At 53.4% G+C, this 23,284-nt stretch overlaps 1 protein-coding gene across 4 annotated transcripts; it reads right to left on the minus strand.

The window, feature by feature from the left end:
• Positions 1–7,138: 7,138 nt before the first annotated feature.
• PLA2G4F (phospholipase A2 group IVF) lies at positions 7,139–22,865 on the minus strand. Of its 4 annotated transcripts, none has more exons than XM_060148029.1 (20): positions 22,697–22,865; positions 21,571–21,643; positions 20,840–20,976; positions 20,608–20,736; positions 20,136–20,176; positions 19,853–19,895; positions 19,306–19,372; positions 17,249–17,418; positions 17,047–17,160; positions 16,825–16,862; positions 16,506–16,641; positions 14,727–14,863; positions 14,247–14,469; positions 13,049–13,163; positions 12,687–12,824; positions 12,467–12,574; positions 11,277–11,471; positions 10,837–11,003; positions 10,137–10,323; positions 7,139–9,859 (listed from the first exon to the last, which is right to left on the minus strand). In XM_060148029.1, exons 1-20 carry the CDS (start codon positions 22,805–22,807, stop codon positions 9,639–9,641), a joined length of 2,550 nt encoding a protein of 849 aa, XP_060004012.1. In that variant the 5' UTR covers positions 22,808–22,865; the 3' UTR covers positions 7,139–9,638. The 4 variants fall into 4 exon arrangements, with proteins under 4 accessions (XP_060004012.1, XP_060004003.1, XP_060004022.1 ...); XM_060148020.1 differs by having other exon boundaries at positions 20,834–20,976; XM_060148039.1 differs by lacking the exons at positions 20,840–20,976; positions 21,571–21,643.
• Between the last annotated feature and the right edge of the window lie 419 nt (positions 22,866–23,284).

Below are 23,284 nucleotides of genomic sequence, written 5' to 3' on the forward strand. Positions count from 1 at the left end.
CATATCCATAATTATTTCTACATGTATCTATCAGTATCTATATTAAGTTAAACATAAGTTCATACTCATAGAGTCTCTAGCTCTAACCCAGTACCTTGTGCTTCATTCTTGTCATCTGGGATTTTTCAAAAAATGAATTAATAATTAAAAATCTAACAACAACAAACATAAAACTCAAGACCCAGATTGTTTGATGACAAGTCTTACCAAGAATTCAAGGAATAGACACAATTTTAAAAGTGCATTTGAAAGGCACCAAGAAAAACAAAAAAAAACCCCAAAACAGGAAAGACGTTCCTAGATAGAAAGACTCCATATCTAAAGATGTCAATTCTTTCCAAAAATAACCTATACATTTAATGACATTCCAGATGAAATCCCAGAAGTGTTTTCACTGAAATTTTTTTTTTTCATTTTTTTTTCACTGAAATTTGACAAGCTGAATCTAAAATATATATAGAGAAGGTCAAAAATCAATAATAGCCAAGACAATTCTAAAGAACAGGAAGGGGATTTGCTTTACTATAAATTAATTATAGCTGAGTCTTGGTGCAGGAGTAGACAACTGGACAAATACAACAGATTATGGAGCCAAGAAACAGATCCACACATATCTGGAAAATTGTTAGATGAGAAAACTGGCAGTGTAGATCAGAGGGGACAGAACTATTCATTAAATGGTGCTGGCAAAAACATAATTTAGGTCTTATATTTAAAAGTAAAGAGTTTGCTATTTACAACATCAGAATAAAAAGGGATTTCTTAAGCAAGAAACAAAAACCACAGACCATAAAGGAAAACAATCATATACTCAATTACATTAAAATGTAATTAAAATACAAAACTTCTTTTTAATAAACGACACCTTCCAAAGTTGAAAAAATAAGCTACAGACTGAGGGAAGATATTTGCAATACATTTAGTCAAAAAACTATTGGAGGGGCTTCCCTGGTGGCGCAGTGGTTGGGAGTCCGCTTGCCAATGCATGGGACACGGGTTCGAGCCCTGGTCCGGGAGGATCCCACATGCCGCGGAGCAACTGGGCCCGTGCGCCACGACTGCTGAGCCTGCGCTCTAGAGCTTGCATGCCGCAGCTACTGAAGCCCACGTGCTGCAACTACTGGAGCTCATGCTCCGCGGCAGGGGAGGCCACCGCAGTGGGAGGCCCGTGCACTGCAGGGAGGAGTGGCCCCTGCTCGCCGCAACTAGAGGAAGCCCATGCACAGAAACGAGGACCCGGTGTAGCCAAAAATAAATAAATAAATTAAAAAAAAAAAGTATTGGAATCAAAAAATATCTTTATACATTAACAAATCAGTCAGAAACAAGAAAAAGAACTGAATTGGGCTTCCCTGGTGGCGCAGTGGTTGAGAGTCCGCCTGCTGATGCAGGGACACGGGTTCGTGCCTCGGTCCGGGAAGATCCCACATGCCGCGGAGTGGCTGGGCCCGTGAGCCATGGCCGCTGAGCCTGCGCGTCCGGAGCCTGTGCTCCGCAACGGGAGAGGCCACAACAGTGAGAGGCCCGCGTACCGCAAAAAAAAAAAAAAAAAAAAAAAAAAAAGAACTGAATAGAGAAAATGGGCAGAGTATATAAACAGGCACATCACAGAAGAGCAAACGAGAATAGCCAAGAAACACACAAAAAATACATGCAACTTCACTAGTATTCAGGGAAATGCAAATTAAATTCACAGTAAGATACTACTTCATACACATCAGATTTGCAAACATTCAAAAATCCTACAAGATTTTTAAATGATGAAGTAAATTAAGGATTTTTCCTTCTCCCCTTGGAAGTCTTCCAAAAGCAACATGAGAAAATAATAACAGAAACACAAACTCCACCTCTGATAAAATTAAAAGACATTTGAATCCCAACCCACAAAATATCTGGAAGGACTGCCAAAAGTAATGAAGATCAAGCAGTAGGGGCAGGTAGAGAAGCAAGGATGCAGGCGATGCCTGAGCTCAGAGACAGTTCAGAGTGTACATACCAAGGTGCAGAACACACCCTGAATTGCAGAGCCAAAATAAGGAATGGGGTGCATGGGCTTGTGGCAGGAACTTCCCTGGGATGGGTTTAGTTATGAGAAATATAGGAGGTAGGGCTGATAAATTCCAGAGACAAGTCCCTTGAACACGAAGCTGAGTATTCCAACACCTGAGCAGACCCACAGCTGCCTATCTCCTTTGGCTGCATAATGGTGAAGTAAAGGAACCCATCATGCTCACTACCCTAAGACATAAAGATGGTTCCTGTTGAGGCACTAGTTGCTCAGGCCTCTCTTTGAGCCTTGAGATTAACTTTCTGTAAATAGTTTGTATCTGTTATTAGGGTTCCCCAGGGAAACAGAACTGATAGGTTGTGTGTATGTGTATATATATATATATATATATATAAAGTGAGTTATTATAAGGAATTGGCTCATGCAATTATGGAGGCTGACAAGTCCACAAACTGCAGAGTGGAGACCCAAGAGAGCCAATGATGCTCATGAAGTCTGAGCCAGCTGGCTGAAGAATTCCCTCTCACTTGTGGAAGGCAGTCTCTTTGTTGCAGCCAGGCCTTCAACTGATTGGATGAGGCCCACCCACATTATGAAGAACAATCTGCTTTACTCAAATTTAAATGCTAATCTCATCCAAAAACACTCTCCAAGTTGACACATAAAATTAACCATCACAGTGTCCTGGGTTTGGTTCCTTAGAAGCAGAGCCTGAGGCAGGGATTTGGATGCACTTGTTTTATAGAGGAAATCCTCTCAGGAGACTAGCAGTGAGGGGAATCAGGGCAGGAAAAGTAGCTAAACAGCTCTAAGCTGCAGTCTAGCTTCAGGACGATCCTTTGGAGACTTCTGCAGCACAAATGACACCAGATTGTTTCCATTTTGAAGCAAGAGGCCTGGTTCTCTGAACGTCTGTGTCTGTTGGATGTTGACTGTGGGCTACCCCAGAGTTGGGGGTATGAGTGAGAACATCACTTCCTTGGGTGGGTGGTTAATTTTATGTGTTAATTTGGCCGGGCTATGGTGCCCACTTGTTTGGTCAAACGCTAGTTTAGATGTTGATATGAAGATATTTTGTAGATGTAACTAATTTATAAGCAGTTGACTTTGAATAAAGGAGTATTGTGGGTGGGCCTCATTCAATCAGTTGAAGAGCAAAAACTGAATTTTCCCAAAGAAGCAGGAATTCTGCCAGAGACTGGAACATCAACTCTTGCCTGAGTTTCCAGCCTAATGGCCCCTCTACAAATTTCAGACTTGTCAGACCCCACAATCACATGTGCCAATTCCCAGATCCCCTCCTCCTGCCGCCCTCTCCAACCGGTTTTGTTTCTCTGGAGAAGCCTCACTGACACAGCAGGTAAGGGGGCTTTTATTCAGCCAAAGGTAAATCTCTGGAGGAGTTACCTGTGAACCGTTAGCAACTAACCATTCCAGCAGCTGGAGGATGGGTGCACTGGTCTGATAAAGAGAATCTGGGTAGGGCACCAATAGCATCCACTACAGTCCATCTCCTGCACCACTCAGATCCACTTGCTTCCCACATTAAATTCATTCAATCCAGGAACAGCTTTTCCATGATTCTTGTTGGTCACAATTTCTGGGGACACATACAAGAGAAGAGTTAGTGGAATACAGCTTGTGCTGCTACCATTGGTCCCAAATCTGTAGCTGATACTGTCATCTTCCTCCTCTACCCCCCATTCTAGGTTCTCCTCCCCCCGAGCCAGCACTTTTGCTGGTCCAAGCAGCTCTCATGGTGGGGTGTCCTAGACCCTCATCCCTGAGGGATCTGGAGTTCGGGTTACCACGCTCTTATCAGACCATGGTTGCTACAATTGCCCATTTTACAGTTAAAACTTTGTGTGAGAAAATCAAGGATCATCTGATGCCAAGCATATTCCTCCCTGCTCTCGTTCTAGAGCAGCAGCCCTAGCTCCTGACGATCAGAACCAATTACCCCTCCCAGTATGGTAAGTCATTCCTTTCTTTGCCTGCTGGTCTATCAGCACAAGGAGCCCAAAGTGACAAGGCAGCAGCCATAGTTTTAAGTTTAGTGTGACTCATTGTGTCCCCATATAGAAGCTCCCTGGCCTGGGAGAGCTGGGAAGAGCAGCCCAGGGAGGGGTGTGGCTGTATCCAGCACAGATTGGGTTAAATCTCCAGCCCTTAGAGGGACAAAGTGTGGCCCCCAAAGTCTCTGGCAGCCTCCTTCACCCCTAACCCCCGCTGTATCAGGGAGCCTTGAGGTCCGCAGCATGGTACTGTGGTCCCATGGGTACAACAAGCTGTCAAAGTCTTTCCCCTGGGACACCATGTGGGAAAAAGAACAACGTGAGGAGAAGTCAAAAGAGTTTACTGCCCTGGACACCTGCCTCGGGGAGAAGAGGAGGAGGTTAGGAGCAAGTCACAGAAGCCCCCCACAAGGCCTCCAGGTCGGGCACAGGCTGGCCTTCATGTTTGGAACTGGAAATGCCTGGGGGCTGGTCCCCACCTGAGAATCCAAGGGGTCCATTGCTGTTTACCTTCCTTTCCCAGGAGTAAGGAGAACGTCATTGGTTCTATGGTCCATCATTATAACGATTCACTGACACCCACTCTTAACCCATCTCCTGCTTCATTACACTCACTGGGGAACAGTCAATCCTGGTGGAATCCAACTCTTGGACCACTTGGCACCTGCACTCACTTTAACTCCATGACCAGGAGCCTCAAGTGGGTCCCTGTGTTGCCCAGCAGGCCTAGCCCCAGTCCTTAGTCCATTCCCCTCTGCCACTCCAATAACTTGGTCATACTTTCTCCACCATCCATAAACCTCTAAAACCTCCTCCAAACTCTCAGCTGATGACCTTGATTCCTATTGCTAATTGCTTCTGTGACCTATACTGTCTCCAATTTTTCTCCCCTTGTTTTCTTGAACCAGTCAGGTTTCTCTCCCACTGCTCTACCAAACTGCTCTTGTCAAGACCTCCAGTCAAAGCCCGTGGCTAGTCCAGTGATGAGTTCTCAGTCCTCACCTTACTTGACGTCTCAGCAGCATGTGACACAGGTGATGGTGTTTTCCTTGAAATGTTTTCTTCCCCTGGCTTCCTGGACAGCACACTAACCTGGTATTGCTCCTCCTACGCCACCCACTCCTTCTCAGTCACCTTTGCTGCTTCTTCCCACCTTCCTGACCTCTCCAGACCTACATCAGTCCACACAGCAAACAGGTTCCAGAAGAGTCTGGATGCCCAGCCTACTCTCCAGCTGCTGTCTTTCCCACCCACCCTATTCCTGCAGCCTTGGGCTCCTCCCAGCCCATAGAAAGGTACCTGCACGGGGGTGATGTCCTCTGGGGCAGCTGGAAACATCAGGACCTCAGGCTGGCGCAGGCCATGGCAGCAAGTCCCCGGCCATGCCGTCCCTCAGTGAAAGGGGATCTTGGGTCCTGGGGCCCCACGCTGCCTCTCACCCCTGAATTCACTGAGGGACAGCTGCTTGTCTGATGGGAAGCTGCTTGTCCAGACACAGCTCAGGACTAGATTCCCAAAACCGGGCATAGTCTGGGAGTGAGAGAAGGAGCCTCCAGATAGTGGCGCTGTCACATGCAGGCCCCTCCGTAGCCAGCATATGGGGCATCAGGGGGACTTGAGAAGGCAGCCTGCCCGCAGCAGTTCTTGCTCAGAGGAAGGCACAGATCAGGAAAGGGGGGTGCAAAGGAGGCATCTAGGCTAAGGTCATCAGGGGCTTCCACTGAGCCTGAAACTTTGCAGGTACCCCTGGGAGCCACTTGCCAGCCTGGTGAGGGCAGGGAAAGGGGCTTGTGTGAAGGCTGTGGCCTCAGCTGTTGATCCCAGCAGGTAATGCAAGAATGTCATGTCTGAGGAAGGCCAGGTGGTCTCTTAAGCTTGTACTTCCCACCCCCTCGTGTCACAGTACTCCTATGCTGCCACGTCACTGACCTGAATCACTAGGGTAAATGGACAAGTCTGCAGGGAACTGGAGGAGGATGGCCAAGAGGGCTCCAAACGCCCCAGGCCCTTCCAGGCGCCTTGAGGGCTGGGGAACTCGATGTCTCATTCAGGAATATCAGAGAACAGCAGCCACTGGCTGGGAAGACCTGCCCTCGGCTACTGGTTCACTCTGCCCCTCCTCTCCCGCCCTCGCTCCCTGGATGGTGGCAGTAACAATCCCACAGGGACGGGGCCTTAAATCTGCCCAGCTTAGCAAGGCAAGGATCTGTTAGGAGATCAGGGCTCCACCCTCTGGGTGGCTCCCACACTGAGGGCTTTTTCCTCACCTCTTGGATGTCAGCCAGCACCACCAGAAACCTCTGGTACAGCTAACAAAAAAAAGAGCACACACACGTGCACACAGGGACACACGAAGATGGACCACCTCCTCCCATGCCAGGAGGAAGGAGGGAGAAGGGGAAGATTCATGGAGCAAAGACAAGGAGTGAGTCCTGTCAAATGTCCCCAGAAGGTCAGGTCCTTCCCCTGGCCTAGGGGAGGGTTGGGGCCTAGGGACAGGTCACTCTGGCCAGCATTACCAGCCAGCCCTACCCCCAGCAAGGTGGCAGCAACAAGCCCAGGTCTGAGCCAGGTTGCTCTGAATGTACCTGGCAGGAGGCGGGGAGCCATGAGGACCAAACCATTTAGGACCAGGCAAGAAGTCACTTCTCTGCAGCTCAGAGCCATCAACACCCCTTAGAAAAGAGCAACCAGCAAGTACTGAGAGCACGCAGCACGCCAGCCACTGTGCTCAGCGTGTCACACACCTTGTCTCATTTCACCCTCATGGCTCCCTGTAAGTGGCCTCTGAGAGCCATAGTGAGGCCAGCAGCTCTCAAACCAAGAGACTCCTTACCCTTGCAAGTGTCAGAGTCAACTTGTCCCGTGGAAGAGTGGACCTCAGTTCTGATTGATGGTGCATTTGGGGACTAAAAAATATATTGGTGATCAAAAAACTCAGATATTGTTAATAGAATGTTATGGAACAATGACCTAACTTTTTCTATTATTTAGGATATGCAGTTGCTGATTTAACCTAAGTTATTTTTTAAAAAGACAAATTCAGAAAACGTACTGTGTAACTGAAAATTGTTAATTTTTTTAAAACGCCTGTCCTCTGTCTTTCATCTTGAAACTGGAATTCTCCTTTGTAATATTTTACTTACCCCCCGTAGCACCAAACCCATCAGATATAAATACAGATTAATAATTTCATAACATCACTTCAAGGCTCTGAAGTTCTCTAGAACTGCATCCCTTCGGCCTCCTCCCCAAGTCCCACACTGCCACCTGAAGGTCACCGCGCCATTGCATGGCCAGTGACCTGACCAGGAGCCATCACAGCCCAGAGCTTGTACACAACCCTCTCAGACATGAGATGACAATCAAGAATTACCAAATATATAAAAGAGGTAAAGCCCATGAAGGAGAGGCAACCTACCCCAAGGAAACTGTTCACGTAACAATCAGGAAAATACTATGAAATGCACATATTAACACCATCTGAGGGAAGTGGTGAAGCATTTCCATGCAATGAAAACAAGTAGCTTTGGAAGATCCTATTAGGGAACTTAAACAGGGAAATGTGACAGTCAAAAGTTAAACAAAACCCCCCAAAAGATGGATAGAGAAGCAGGCTGGACACAGGTGGAGTATATATTTGTGAACCAAAAAATCACGCAAAGAAAATCCCCAGAATGCAGCACAAATGAAAAAAATAGAATGTGTAAAAGGAAAGTTTAGGGATACAGAGAATCGATACATACATTTCAATATCCATTTAATAGGAATCCAAAAAGAGAATGAAGAAGAGTAGTGTTTTGATACAATTGGTAGATAATTTCTTAGAGCTTCAAAAAGACATGAATCTCAAAATCGAAAGAGGTCACTGATTTTTTTTAAGTTCCCAGTTTAGAAAAATCATAGTGAAACTTTTGAAAATCGAAGACAAAGAGAAAACCCTAAAAATTAGGTAAAGATAAATCACCTACAATGGGATGAGAATTCAGCTGACATCAGGCTGCCCTGATTGCATCAGGCAATATGCAATGCAAAGAGGCATTAAAATCTGAGTAGGGACTTCCCTGGTGGCACAGTGGTTGAGAGTCCGCCTGCCGATGCAGGGGATACGGGTTCGTGCCCCGGTCCGGGAAGATCCCACGTGCCGCGGAGCTGCTGGACCTGTGAGCCATGGCCGCTGAGCCTGCGCGTCTGGAGCCTGTGCTCCGCAACAGGAGAGGCCACAACAGTGAGAGGCCTGCGTACCGCAAAAAAAAAAAAAAAAAAAAATCTGAGTAGATGTAAGCCTGAACCAAGAATCCTACCCTAATCCAGACTATTATAAGTCAGGGCAAGAAAAGACAATTCCAGACATATCAGGTCTCAGAAGGTTTACATTCCACAGATCCTCCACTATAGAACTATTCAACTTTGCACTCCAACAAAAAGAAAGATAAACCCAAAAGGAAGACAGCAGGTCAAAGGATAAAGACTCATAAAAGATGTGTAAACACCAGCTAACCAGATAGCCTATCTCAAGAGCAATTGTCCCCAGTGAGCAGGCGTGAGAGAACCAAGCTACCCCGATCCCACGCCAGCCAAAAGCGCTGGCCTGTTAGAAGCCCAGCTCCCTCAGCAGCCCCCCTTCCCCGGTTCATGTCCAGCTGGAGGCCTGGGGTCCCAGGCCAGGCTGGAGGCACAGGCTGGGATCTAGACACCTTCCTCCCAGCTGGGAGCCAGAGCTAGGGTCTTCTTCCCAGAGTCAGGATGGGTGAGGCTTTGTCACATAAGTTCCCTGATTAGAAGAGGAATTGTGACTTTAGCCCTGGAGAGCATGCGTGTGTGTGTGTGTGTGTGAGAGAGAGAGAGAGAGAGAGAGAGAGAGAGAGAGAGAGAGAGAGAGAGAGAGAGAGAGAGAGAGAGAGAGATTGAGGGAGGGGCTGTAGTCAAAGAGAGCACTCCTGGCAGAGGGGAGTGTCGAGTGAGTAATGAGTATGGCAGCCGGGCCAGTGAAGGACCCCAGGTGGCTCAGCGCTGGGTGGGGTGTGGGTGAGAAGAGGCCACAGAGGCCCTAGCCAGAGGGAGAGGGCCTAGAGACCTCCACACTAAGCCCAGTCAGGGTGGATCTCCTTTCCACACACCTAAAATCTGCCCATGCTGGAGAGGCTCCAGGTATTTGGAAGGTCCCGGGTGGGTCAGAAGAAATGATAAACAGATCCTCCAGAGAGAGAAACAGATCCCCCAGATCGGTGGGGTACATCTGTGGAAAAGGCAGGAACCTGGGCCTCTGAGTTCCCAGCCAGGCTTCCTCTACCTCTGCCCATCCCTGGCAGCTGACAGGCCCCCACTAGGAACACGAACACACAGGCAGGTTCACGTTCACTCCGCCCCTGATAAATGGATACGCCCTCTAGACACACCCATTTAGCTTCTGGGAAGGGGCAGCTGTACCCCTGATAAGAGAATGTGACCCAAGTTTAAAGAGCGAAGATGAGTAATTAGCAGGGGGACCCACCAGCTGGAGCCCAGCCAGGAGGGGATATCATCCCACAGGGTCCACCACCCCTCCCTCTACCAAGCCCTGGTCTGGAGCCCACAGTCCCTCCTCTGTCCCAGTCTCCCGACTCCAGCCCGGGTCAGCCTCCAGCCCTGTCCCCAGCCTGTTTCTGGCCCAGAGCCAGCTGGAGGGCCTGCCGCACAGTCTCCACGTTGTTCAGAACATTGTATCGACTCAGGGCCACCAGCCGCTCAAACTCCTGGGGCTCGTAGGTGAAGTTCATCATGCCATAAGGGGTGTCTGGCCCATTGATGACGAAGTCCCCACAGGCTTTCTCCTCATCCGTCAGTCGTTCCACACCTGCAGTGGGACGGGGAGAGAGTCTGGGCTAGGGCACTCTGTGGCTAGGAGCTGCCAGTCCAGAAACCCCCCTTCCCTAGAGCATCTGGCTGGTCTGTGGGCTCTGCCTGGGGCCACATCTCAGCTCTCTCGCCCACCGGGAGGAGCCGGGCCAGTGTGTATGCCGAGTCCAGGAAGCAGTGGCCAGCTCGGGGCCTCCAGGAGGTACACTGTCCTGGGTCCAGCACCCCATCACCACCCCAGGGCTCCGTGGGCCAGACCCAGACCTTCCCCTCACCTGGGGCCAGGTGTGTGCGGAAGGTACGGTTGACCAGGGGGAAGTGCAGCACGATGGGTGAGCGCGGGTCCTCGGCCTTGGCAAACAGGTAGCATTCACGGGGCTCCTTCAAGTCCTCAGGGGGCACCTCAGTGCTGGGGAAGGAGATGCCTCGGTCCAGGCAGTACTTCCCTGTCATCTGTAAGACCTGGGCAGACACCCAGCCCTGTGAGCTTCCGGCCCTGCCTGAGGCGCCCTGGACTCACGCTGGCCCAGGCTTCAACGCCAGCCCTGTCTCCCAGCAGCCGAGTGACTACAGGCAGCAAGAAGAGAACCCGCATCTGGGCGTGCAACCTGTCCATCACCCCACAAGCCTCGAGGGAGCCACTGACAGAGACTCCCTGGAGGGACCCTGATGGCTCTGTTGTTACCATAGCAACAAAGGGACAGCAAACCTGAACCCAGGCCCAGATAGGAGCAAGGAATCCTATCAGGAACAGCAGCGTCCAGAACAGGGGTCTTCTCTTCACCGGGATAAAGTCTCCCGAGGACTCCCTCTGGCCTCCTCTCCTGAACCCCACTCTCCTCCATCACCTCAGCAGTCCTCCCCTTCCAGCTGGGGAGACCAATGCTGCTAGCGGTGTTCGCAAGGTGCCTGCCCAGGCCCTTCTCGACACCCAGCCAGGCTGCCTTAGCAAGGACCCCCCACCCCGCACCGTACCTCAAAAGGGGCATCCAGGGAGTAGTCGAAGGACAGAATGAGGTCCACGGCTCTCTGCGGCTGCAGGCTCAGCGGGAACGGAGAGTTGATGGCAAAGCCTCCATCCACCAGGTACAGACAGTCCCGCATGGGAGTGAGCTGGTTGGGGAAGGCGTCCGGGTGCGAATCTGCAAGAAGACAAATGCTTGCTCTCTGCAGCAGCCCTCTTCTCTTCGCACTGGGAATGCCCCACTGTTGAGAGTTCTCCTCTTCCTACAGCCACGAGGTCTCCCACCGCAGCCCCCGGCCTGCCTTCCAGCACAGTCATCACAGTCCTTCCCCCACTAGCCCCTGGGTAGCAGGAGCCCCCCACCCCCAGCCCCCAGGTCAAAAGGTAGCACTGGCCCCAGGGAGCCAGAGGCACAGGCAACAGGCGGGACCCCGCCCAGAGCAGCACCCACCTTTCCAGGCCAAAAACTCCCTGCCAGACACATAGTCCTTGTGCAGGCAGAGGCCCTGGGTGAAGTTCGAGTTCTGGGCTGAGGTGAAGCGGTAGGTGAATATGTCCAGCACAGTCTGGGAGAAGGGCCCTTGCGGGGTGAAGAGCCTGGTTTGCAGCCTCGCTGGGTCATGCAGCTGGAGCTTCTGGCGGTCGTCTAGGTGGGGGTGGGATGGTGAAATACCGTGAGAAGCCCTCCTTTGTCCAGCGGTCCTCACGTCTCAGGGGAGCCCCTCTGTCTCCTCCCCACATCTCTCCTCCTTCCCCACCCCGCCTCCTGGGTCTCTGACTACTGCTTCCCCAAACCCCTTTTAAATGACTTTTTCTTTCATGTTCCCCACGTTTTGAAAGTTGACATGCACGTATTAAAAAAGTTGAAAGTTGACATTGCATGTATTAACAACATCACCTACCCTTAAAGTTGCATATGCAACTTCCAACCAGAATTTCACCCATTAAACACCCACTGAACAGTTACCATGTGCTGTGGTGGCCACTGTGCTGGGCACAGGGATGCAGAAGTGAACAGGGCCTGACCCTGGCCCTCCAGGGCTCACGGCCTATTTAGGGGAGAATCTAAAGAGGTAATAAATGGTGACAGTGTCCCGAGGTAAGGACAACATGGGATGTGCCTACGGTTCTAGGGAACCTTGGTGGTCAGACCCTCGATCAGTCTGGAGGGATGGACTGGAACAGAGACATCCCCTGACAAAATGATGTCTGAGCTGAACTTTAAGAACTGAGCAAAAGTTATCCAGGGAAGAAAAGTGGGAAAGGTATTCTACGCAGCAGGGGCTGAAGGGGAGCTCTGAAGTGGGGGTACAGAGTGTCAACCAGATACCCAGTGGCCCTGGGCTGAGTTGATCTAATGGGAACCCAAGCCGTTTATCACGGAGCACTCACAACTCCCACTAGGTTTTCTGACATGGGTTCCCCACCCCTTCGCCTCTCTGTAGACCTCTGGGCATCCAGAGACCCTAAGCTAGAAGTCATTTTCTCAATATTTCTCTGAACCGAATAGGACATCCAAGTCCTTCACTGCCTCCTCCCACATTGCTCATGCTTCTGCCAGGGCCCTGCTGCTGGAAAGAGGTATTGCGGGGGCTGGCAGGGGGGAGGGGAGGTTTGGGGGAGCAGGCTCTCTGCCCTCACCTGTGATGTTTACACTGCCTCTGCACCTCTGTAGGAAGCCGAGGTCCCAGCCGGCGGTCTTCAGGAAAATCTCATCCAGGCTGGCTGCAAACGCGCTGCCCCATATACCTAAGGAGAAAGGCAAAGTCCCCGGCCCTCACAAGTCCTCCACCGGCATCACCAACTCAGGGCCTGGCGCCTGCCCTGTTCCCTTGTCCCCAGGCCTCTGGCCTAGACTCACCCTGCAGGTAGCAAATCCGGGGCTCGGGGCGGAGCTGCAGCAGTCGCCCCATGAAGAACTCTGAGCTAAAGAGTTCAGTGGGAACATAAGCGCCATACTTGGGTAAGCCGACCTCATGGGGGGTGAACTCGCACCACTCTGGGGGCGCAAAGAGGAGGGAATGTCACCAGGGGCTTCCCACCAGGACCCCATGCTTCCCCTGAGCCCCTGTGACTTAGCAGGTGTCTTTGCCTGGTCAAGAGCAGGAGGCAGCAAGCCCACTGTGCTCCAAGGCTCCCACCTGTGCCCTGACAGCCCTGGCCTCTACATCCTCACACTGACCATTGCTCCCACCGGCTTCCTAGGTCCCCACGCCCGGGCACCTGCAAAGTCTTCCCCACTGATGTTGCTGCGGACGTTGACACTGGCGTAGATGGGGTAAGGGTTCTGGCCCTGGCTGACCGCCTCCTGCTGGTCAGACAGCTTGGCAGGATTTTCCTGGTCAGGAAAGAAGGGAGGCCACTTGGCCTTTAGGGAGTTCCCTTTCCCCACCCCCATGGCCTGAGGCTCATCACCCTGCAGGTGTGGCGCGCCCACGAGACTTTGGTTGCTAAGGCCAGGGCTCTAGAGACAACTCTCTAAGGGACAGGCTTTGGGCTGCAGCAGAGGTGAGGCCACATGGGGTTCGTGCAATTCCAGGGGCTTTGGACCCCCTTCCCTCCCATTCAAGAAAGCCTATCAGAACCCAAGGGAGTCAAGTAACATTTTTAAAAGAATAACTGGGGCTTCCCTGGTGGCGCAGTGGTTGGGAGTCCGCCTGCCGATGCAGGGGACGCGGGTTCGTGCCCCGGTCCGGGAAGATCCCACATGCCGCGGAGCGGCTGGGCCTGTGAGCCAGGGCCGCTGGGCCTGCGCGTCCGGAGCCTGTGCTCCGCAAGGGGAGAGGCCACGGCAGTGAGAGGTCAAAAAAAAGGAATAACTGAAAATCCAATCTACTTTCTTTGAAAAAGTAAATCACTAGAAAACATGTATTCTTTTCTTAGACATCACATTCATAACAGATAGCCACACACCAGTGGGCTAGGCCCCGCAGGGCCCCAGGGCTGAGAACCTCGCTCAGCTCTAGTCTCATCTCCCGATGCATGCTGGGCCTGCAGTTCTAGGAGAAGCCACCAGGTGGCGAGAATCATGTCCGCTTGGCTGTCGGGCTGGAGTGGCATTCTGCCTCAGCAGGAGGTTGAAATCATTTGGGACCCTTTCAAAGCACACTTGTACTAGGGCTCGACCCCTCACCAACCAAAACCAGTATCTCTGGAAGTGAGACCTAGGCATGGTGTTTTTGGAAAGCTGTACAGGTGATTCTAATATGCAGTCAGACCTGAGAACAGCAGACCAGCCTCTCCCTCCCAGGGAAAGCGAGATGAAGCGTGTCAGCCCACCCAGAGATCCCACCCCTTGCCCCCAGGGAGCTCAGACTTAAAGGATAGCTTTGCAAATCTCAGATCTTAGCCTAATGGGTAAGGCAGAACTAAGTGCTGGTGGACAGGAGCCATGTTCATCTATTACCTGTTCTTCTCTTACCTCCTGGTATAGGAAATATTCAATAAGAAGCCCCCAGAGGTCGATGAGGGAAGCGCTGTGGCCACTGCTTTCCCGGATCCCCAGTTCCTGGGCATAGTACTGCAGGCGTTCCATGGACATTATCCCCATCTTACTGCTGCAGACCCGCGCCTGGGCGCGCTCAATAGGGCCCTTCAAGGCCACCTGGGACCAGGCTGGGTCCTTGTAGAGTGTGGAGATGCACCTGGGCATGGAGGGAATTAGGAGCGTGGGAGCACAGTAAGGGGAGAGAGGGATACAGGTGTCTCTGAGTCACCCCTCCTCCCCCATCCCTTGCACCCACTGGCCTGCACCACCCACTCAGAGGGCCCTGGGGACTCAGTCCCTTACTGCCCTTCCTGACCCCTTTGGATCCCCACCCCTCCCCATCAGATCACCAGGTCATACCTCTGCCTCTTCAGGGCTCTCCTTTTTTTTTTGCCCTGCCCCTACCTCACTTACCAGGTGGACCCAGAGACTCCACTCAGATAGGTCACAGTGTCCAGGACGCCGAGCTCCTGTAGCCCGGCCAGGCTGCCATAGAGGGAAGACATGGCTCGGGTTCCACCTCCTGAACCCAGCACAGCCACCACAGGCACCTGGGCACAATAATAATCATGATAACATCTACCCCCACTATTGTTCATATATTATTGCTTAGCATATCAGATATTGGTCTAAGAGCCCAACTTGTATCATCTCTTTCAGTCTTCAAAGAAACCCAATGGCATCCCCATTTTACAGGTGAGGAAACTGAGGCACAGGAAGTTAGATAATGTGCCCACGATCATACCATCAGTAAGTAATAGGCTGTCAGACTGAAGCAGTATAACCTCAGAGATGGCTCTTAACATTATATCAGGAAAGTATGTATCTGGGAGGTATATTGGATTCACTCAAAACAGCTAAAGCAGGGTTTCTCAACCTTGGCACTGTTGGTAATTTTGGACCAGATAATTCTTTATTGTGAGGAACTGTCCTGTGTGTTATAGGATGTTTGGCAGCATTCCTGACCTTCACCAGGCAGATGCCAGTAGCATCCCTCTCCCCTCCCCTAGTTGTGGCAATGTCTCTAGACAGTAACAAATGTCCCCTAGGTGGGTGGGGGGATGAGATTGCTCCCAGCTGAGAACCACAGAACTGAAGTGACAAAGACCAGCAGGCAGCCTGACCTGCCCCAGACACGGGAGGTCCCCAGATGTCTCTTCAGGATCAGAGGTTCCTGGTGGGATCAGACTAGAAGCTGTTGGGCTGCTCAGCTTTTCTACGAAGGTTTGGTTCATTCCACCCCAGACTTCCGGTTCCTTTCCCTGTCCTTCCTTTCTTCCCCTGTCTTGAAAAAAATGCTCCCTGGCCATTGCCCCGCAAGGTCACTGTCCCTCCAGAGCTCTGGAGGAGACAGAGCTCCCTGAAGGCAGGTCTGTGCCCTCTCTACCCTCCACCCACAGAGCAGAGACGGGGCACAGAGCAGGCATTACCAGATGAGCGGTAGGCTTGCTCAGCTTGTCAGCACTGGGCACAGGCTATGTCTCCTTGGACATCTGCAGCCAGAAGGAAGCCATCAGCCTGTTCCTGATTTACCACAGGTCTCCCCCTCAGCACTGCCTTTCCTCCTGCCTCCACTTCCAGATCCCTTTGTCCTGTTATGGACTGAATTGTGTCCTCCCCAAATTCATATGTGGAAGCCCCCATGTGACTCTCTTTGGAGAAAGAGTCTATACGGAGGTAATATAGGTTATGTGAGGTCATAAGGGTGGGGCCTTAATCCCATAGGACTGGTGTCCTTGTAAGAAGAGGAAGAGAGAGAGATTCCCACAAACCCCTGCACGTGCACAGAGGAAAGACTGTGTGAGGACACAGCAAGAAGGTGGCCGTCTACCAGTCAGAAAGAGGCCTTGTCAGATAACGACTCTGACGGCACCTTGATCTTGAACTTCCAGCCTCCACGTGAGAAAATAAATGTCTGTTGTTTGAGCCACCCAGTCTGTGGCGTTCTGTTATGGCAGCCTGAGCAGACTAATACACCTCCCTTGGCTGGGGCCGTTCAGCCCTCGTTCATATAGGGGTCACATGACTCTCCTGACTGTGCCCATCAGCTCAGGCAAACGGGCCTGCCCCCTTCTTCCTCCGGTCCCCGCACTTCCTCAACGCTTCCTGTCACCTCTTAGACACACAGTCCTCTCAAGGAAGAGGTTGGATTTGGTCCCAGAAACTCTGGTGTCTGGCTCCTCCATTCCATACCTGGTTACTGTCGGGAGCCTGGCTCAATCCCAGCACCTGCTGTAGGGCCTTGGACACGACGTGCTTCCTCTTATCCAGAAACTCCTGTTCCCCGTCACAGAGGTCGAAGCCAAGACGCAGGTCCAGGTCCCCAGAGCTGCCTCAGAGGGGGTGGGGGTGGGGTATTGGGTGACTGTTCAGTGGAGAGCCTCCGGCCAAACCCATTTTCACATGAGCAGACAGATGCACATTCCATGGAACCTCCCAGAAAGATGCCACAGGACCCAGTCACCCCCAATGGCCGCTGAGCCGTAGGCAGAAGAGTCTCCGCGCCGCTCACCTCACTTCTGCCTTCACACTCATAGCCACCTCCTGGCCCTGGAAGAGACAACAGCCCATCCCTGAGCGCACTGAGAGGGACTCATTTGCAGCCCCGGTTGCTCTGGTAATTCTGGCCCAGGTGTGGACACCATGGCTGGCCTGATTTGAACCCCTCCCCCAGACCTTTTGTGGGGGTCACAGAGCAGGCAGGGGCCCCTCAGGCACCCAGACGGAGCCTTACCTCACCCAGGGCCACGACATGCTGCTGCTCCCGACCTAGGGCCAGAGAGGAGAGCAGGATGCCCGCCTCGCCCAGCTTGCTGGTCTGGACCTCCAGCTCAGCACTTGGGCCGCTCTACAGAGAAGAAAACACCCAGGAAAAGGGGCCTCGTCCCGGCTGGATGGATTCTGTCGTCTGCGCCTTCCCAGGCTCCGTCACTCACCTGCAGGGCCGTGAGCTTCTCTCCCAGCTCCACCTCCAGCCTGGAACTGAGCACTGGGTTTACGTGGAAGGTGAACGTGGCTGGGAGGCCTGCCTCCAGGGGAGGCTGCAGGGGCAAGAGCTGGGGCTTCTCGTAGGCCCCGGGCACTGCCAGCCGAATCTGCCTGGAGCCTGGGAGCAGAGGGCCTAGGTGAGTGCCAGGTGAAGGGGTGAGAGTGGGGGGTGCGTGGCCCGTGACGGTAGCACGCCGAGCAGCAAGTCCCCTTTCCTTCCCCTTGGAAGTGCCAACTCATCGCCCTGCCCACTCTCTGGCAATGGGCCCTACAGACATCATGAAGGACACTCGGGGTCCTATAACCTGCTCTGGTCAGAGCTGGGAGCCTGGGATGGGGACGGCACACACAGTGCTCAGGGAAGGGCCCCTGTCCGGAGCTTATGGGGTGAGGATTTTGAGATTATTATATTAAGTATATAAAATATAATTCTATAATTACCATATTATAATGATCATATATTAATTATTACATTAATTACCAGTTTTCAACTGGTAGTTCCCCCTCTCTTGCTCCATTCAAGCTCCGTGTCATTGCCTTGGGGGAGGTTTATGGCCAGAGAGAAAGCAAACAGGCTGCACGTTGTTTCCAAAGCATAAGCCCTTGGGAGAACATAGAGGGTTTGCAGGGGATGTAAAAGGAAGAAGTGGGTTCGTGGCACAGAGAGGGTAGGCTTGGGGAAGCGGAGGAGAGCCAGCCCCGGCCTGGTGAGGCCAGCTGCGGGGAGGCAGAGGGAGGCCTGTGGGCCCAGGAGCAGTGGGGCCCACCCTGTTCCTGTAGCTTTCTGGAGAGCAGGCAAGACCCCAGAGAGAAATGGCTACACATGACACCCAGGAAGAGGGGACCCCAGACAGACCCACGAAAGAGCCCCTAACGCCTCAGGAACCGACGTCCAAATGGAATCCCTGTCCCTACATGCCCTGCTTAGCACTAAATGAGACCGGGGGACTTGACATGACCAGGGGTGGGAGGGAATTAGAGAAAATAAGGAAAGTGATCCTTCTCTCATATCACGGTTTACAGACTGAGATTGATAAGGGCTGTTCACTGTCAGAGACAACAGAAGCTGTGGTGGGGAGAGCAGATGGGCCCCGGGTGTCACAGACCTGGGCCTGGGCCTGGCTCTACCGCTTACTGGCTGTGTGACCTTAACAAAGTTTCTTCTTTGAGCCTCAGTCTCATGAATTAAAGGAGGATAATGACTGTACCTACGTTACGAGGTTGTTATGAGGATTAAAAGATGAAACACTGTAAAATGCTTAGACCAGTGCCTGACTCATAGTAAGTGCGCCATGTTACCTGGGCACGACTCAGCCCGTAGGCTCAGGCTCCCAGTGTCGGAGAGGACCTTAGCTGTCATGCAGCCTCCGCTCCCCTCCCAAAGCTGGCACCCCTCCCGAGTGGCTGTCCCCTGTGGCAGACTGCCATGGCCCCAGTTCTTCACTTCTGGAGTTCTCACTGTTTGCCATGTGGCCTTGGTTTCTCTCACTAAAGAGCCTGGCTATATTCCTTGCCCTCCAACTTAGAGTCAGCCTTGTGCTTGTTTTGGTTAACAAAATGTTAGTGAGGGCTGTGATGTGACCAAAGGCTCGAAAAGCACTTGCTCATCCGGCCATGCGCTCTTGTACCTCTGCCAGTGTCTTAAGAACATGCCCAGGCTTGTACGCTGGCCACAGGAGGTGGATGAGGGACATGGGAGCAGAGCCAGGTCACTCCACCAAGCCCAGCCTAGATCAGCCACGCCCCAGCTGACCACCAGATGTGTCTGCCACTGAGATTTTGTGGGTGTCTTTTGTACAGCAGTAGTTGAACCGATACAGCCTCTGTGCTTGAATACTCCCAGGGACGGAAATTTACTGCTTCTGGAGGCAATCCATGTCATCCTTGGTCAGCTTTCAGCAGTGAAAAATTAAGAACTTTCTGCCCCAGACCCATCTTCTTGAAACCAGCAGTCCCCAATCCCCCAGGAGAGAAGGCAAGACCCAAGGCCCCTGACCAGACTCACCATACTCTTGATGTGGGGCTGTCCCATCTCCCCTGAGGGTGCCCTGGATTCTCAGACAGGGCTGAGCCTGAGGAAAGCAGAGGCCTGTGGGAGCCAGACAGTCCATAGGGCCCTGCACAGGGCCTGAACCAGGATGGAGGGAGGGAAGGGTATCTGGGGCGGGGTCGAGCTAACATCCTTCCCAGGGCCTGTGCCTTACGAGCAGGGGTCTTCTGTCACAGCCCGCCCCCCCGCCCAGGACTCAGAGGAAGTGGTCCCTGGTGGGAAAGGGGGAGGAGATGAGGGGCCCTGACGGTGGCTCCTTGGCCGACTCAGAAGCCAGGTGAGCAGTGTGCTGTGCACAGGTGGAAAGCCTGGCTTCTGGGCTATTCCATCAGGTGGGAGGCAAGGTGCCCCTTTGTCCCTGGAGGTGCCTCCCCAGCACATCTCCCCTCTGAGGAGGGGTTGAGTGTCCTTCATGCAAGTGGGCATGATGGGCTCAGTCGTGGACTCCCCAATCCCCCAGCCCCCAGCCCTGGGCAGCCCCAAGCTGGCCACCCCTACTCACCACCAGGACCCCATTGGTGATGACTTCAGACGCCGGCACCTGGCTACAAAGGATGAGGGGCTTATGGGACGCCTGAATCCCTCAAGATGGCTATTACTATAATAATGTAACCAAAGCAGCTGGAAGAGCCTGGGGAGCACGGCAGGTTTGTGGGAAGGGGTGGGCATCAAGGTCAGGACATCCCCTCTCAGGCCAGGCCAACGCAGGACCTGGTGACTGACAGCTGGGAGCTTTGGGTGGGTCTCAGAGTAAATGGGAGGGTACAGGCTCCACCTGGACTCACCTGTCCTCCAAAAGAAATTCCACCTGCAGCTCTTGTGAATCCTACATGGAGGGAGCAAGGGAGCGCCAGTTTTCAGAGGTCCCAGAGCCTCAGGACCTTCCCCTCCCACCCCTGGTTCTACTCAGCTCCAGCGACTAGAAGGCCAGATTGATGCTGGGGCTGCTCGTGGGCACAGGACAGGGTAGCAACATCGCCACTAGGAGCTCCATCTGTTCAAGGCTGTGGACAGGCGCTGTTCTAGACACTGAGGATTCAGCAGTGACCGAGACACACAAAGCCCCTGGCTTCAAGGAGCCCACGTGCTGGCTTCCCTCAGGGAAGGAGTGCTCGTGGGAAAGCTTTGTGGGGTCATTGCTGCAGGGTGGAGGAGGGTCTGTCTTGGAGGTTGGGCCTGTGCTGATCGGGAGCCCCCTGTGCCAGGGCCTCTTCTCCCGGTACTGGGCTCGTGGCTGGCGCAGGTGGAACCGCTCACCTGGTGGCTGAGTGGGAAGGTGTGTCTGCGCGGTTGGTGGGGCTTGAGGCTCCTCAGGTCAAACAACAGCAGGGAGAGCTGGTCACTGTCCAGGACGTCCTTGTCGTAGAGGGTGAGCTCCAGGACGTTCTGGGGGCAGGGCAGGAGGCAGGGGGGCCTGAGGCAGGGCGGAGGGCAGGCACCTGGGAGGGGCCCTCTCCCTCCGCAGCCCCAGCCCCTCGCTGACCCTCACCTTCACGGCGCCGTGGACCCGGTAGTGGAAGGTTTCGTTCCATTCGGGGTCACGGCAGTTGGCTACCACCCTTGTCTGGGCCGGGCTGGGGGACGCTGTGTGCAGCCGCAGCTGCACGTAGCAGTCTGCTTTGGACACTGTAGGTGGGATGGGGAGGGTTCCTCAGCCTCTAGCTCTTACGGCTGGAAAGGTTGCCTGGAGGAGACTGGGGCTGGACGGGAAGGGGCAGAGGAGGCTGCCCGCATAGCAGGGTGGGGCGGGGAGAGATGCGGGAGGGCCCATGTCCTTGACTCCCGTCTCCACCAGTTACACCTCCTATTCAACTGAATGGAGATCCTGCTGCAGCCAATTCAAAAGCTCATGTGGCAGCGCAGAGCACTGAGTCATTCCCAGAAAGGGCCTGATTCAGGAAACAAGGTCCCGCCCAGTGTGAGCACTGGCGTGGAAACCCCTAGAGAGAGACGGTAACTTGTGGCGGCAGCAGGCCTCACACGCTCACCCAGGCTGGCAACCTCCACGAGCCAGCCTCAGGGAGGAGGTGGTGGTCTGCACACTGCCTTCCCCTCCAGCTCCCGCAACCTGCCCCGGGCCGTGGCCCGGGCTCCCTCACCAGAGAGCCCTCCATCCGCTCCACTCTAAACACACATGCATGCTTCAGGCCAGCCCCTGTTGAGCTCTGGGGAGGCCCCAGGGAGAGGAAGGGAGAAAGCATGAAATTGGGGGTCACTCACACAAGTCTGCGCCCCGGATATTTCTGGCCCTCAGCACCTTCACCTGGAGGTCATAGTATGGGTGGGTCTCCCGCTGAAAGGACAGAACTCCGGGGACTCAGTTCCAGGAAGCCGGGTGTGAGGCCTGACCTCCCTGCCGTGGTGCCCACCCAGGGCTTCCCTTGTCCCATCGCAGAGCGGCAGCCTGGCCCAGGGTCACTGACGTCACTGTGCCAGGGACCCAGGAGGCCTCGACAGAGCAAGCGCTGGGAGCTGAGTGTGTTGGTGATGAACCTGACCTTGGAATCAGTCAGGCTGGGATCAAATCTAAGCTGCACTGTGGACTAGCTAAATGGCCTTGGGCAAGAGACTCGATTTCCCTGTGCTTTAGTTTCTCTGTCTCGAAAGTGGGGGTTATGATGATAATCTCACAGGGTTGTAGCGAGTTTTAGATGAGAAGTCGTACAAACTGCCTGGCATAAGCGCTTAATACATGGAGCCATTTTCACCAATTATGTTTATTACGCACCACGAACGTGCAGCCCCCCTGCCTACAGCGCTGGGGCTGTAGCTTGAGAGTCAAAGTGAGAGCTGGAGTGATGTGCTTAAGAAGATTAAGTATCAAAAGAGAAAACTGTGATGGACCCCACCCACTAGCTCCTAACAAAGGCTAGAAGACGGCCCAAGCGGGTGTGGGCAGGTAAAGGGAAACCAAGAGTCACCCAGCTGGTACTGGTCTGATGAGTCGCTAAGGAGACGGCAGCTCGGGCTCAGGAGAGATAACAGTAGACTGCAGCCTCCTGGGAGTGAGACTATCTCCTCCAGATCCCAGCGAGTGCCTCATTCCCCCCACTCCCTCAACCCCCAAACCCCATTCTACAGCCAGGCTAGGGCTTACCGGGCTAAAGCCAATCAGCTGCAAGTGTCACATGGCTTCCATTTCCTAACCGGGGGTGATTAACTTCAAGATTATTATTATTTGGCCAAGCTCTCTAAGCTCTACCTGGTAATCTGGAGCAAATCGGTCCTGGCCCAGATCAAAATGCATTCCCAGGGTTGGCCCCAGTCTCCACAGGGCCCTGTGCGCCCAGGACTCCTCCTGTCCACACACACACCCCCCCCCACCAGGGGAGATCGGGTACTTTACCCACCACCGCCTCCACTGAGGTTCCCTCTTCTGTCTCTTCTGCAGCAACACCGCACCCACGAGGGACAGCTCCTTGCCTGTCAGCCACCTGGGCCAGAGCGCCCAGAGCATGGCCGGGCAGCCTGGCTCCCGGCAGGAAGCCCTGCCTGCGCTCCTCTGGCTACACTGGCTGCCGGCTCAGGTCTGACGGGTAGCTGGAGTGGGGAGGGTGGAGCAGGCTGCTCTGCTGAGGACTCACAGCTGAGGCTGGAGGTGGGGTTTGATGAGCTCCAGGAAGTGACTGGAGCCCAGTGTCCTCTAGCAGGAGGGACCTTAGACCCTCTCAAAGAGGATGAGGAACTGGCACTCTGGTTCCCAAACCTAGACCCTGGTTATCATGGCGCTGCTTATGGAAAATAGATGCCTGCGCCTTACTCCCCAGACGATTTGATTTATAGGGTGTGGCTAGAACCCAGGTGTTCGTACTTCCATCAAGCCTTTTAGATGATGCAGACACAGGTGGTCCAGGGAACAGCAGAGCCACAAAGTGCTGCATCAGGGGCCTAGGTTCCCCCAGCTATCAGAAGAGACTCAAACTAACACCTTTCA

Source organism: Lagenorhynchus albirostris, chromosome 1 (genome assembly GCF_949774975.1).
Source record: "Lagenorhynchus albirostris chromosome 1, mLagAlb1.1, whole genome shotgun sequence".
NCBI lineage: Eukaryota > Metazoa > Chordata > Mammalia > Artiodactyla > Delphinidae > Lagenorhynchus > Lagenorhynchus albirostris.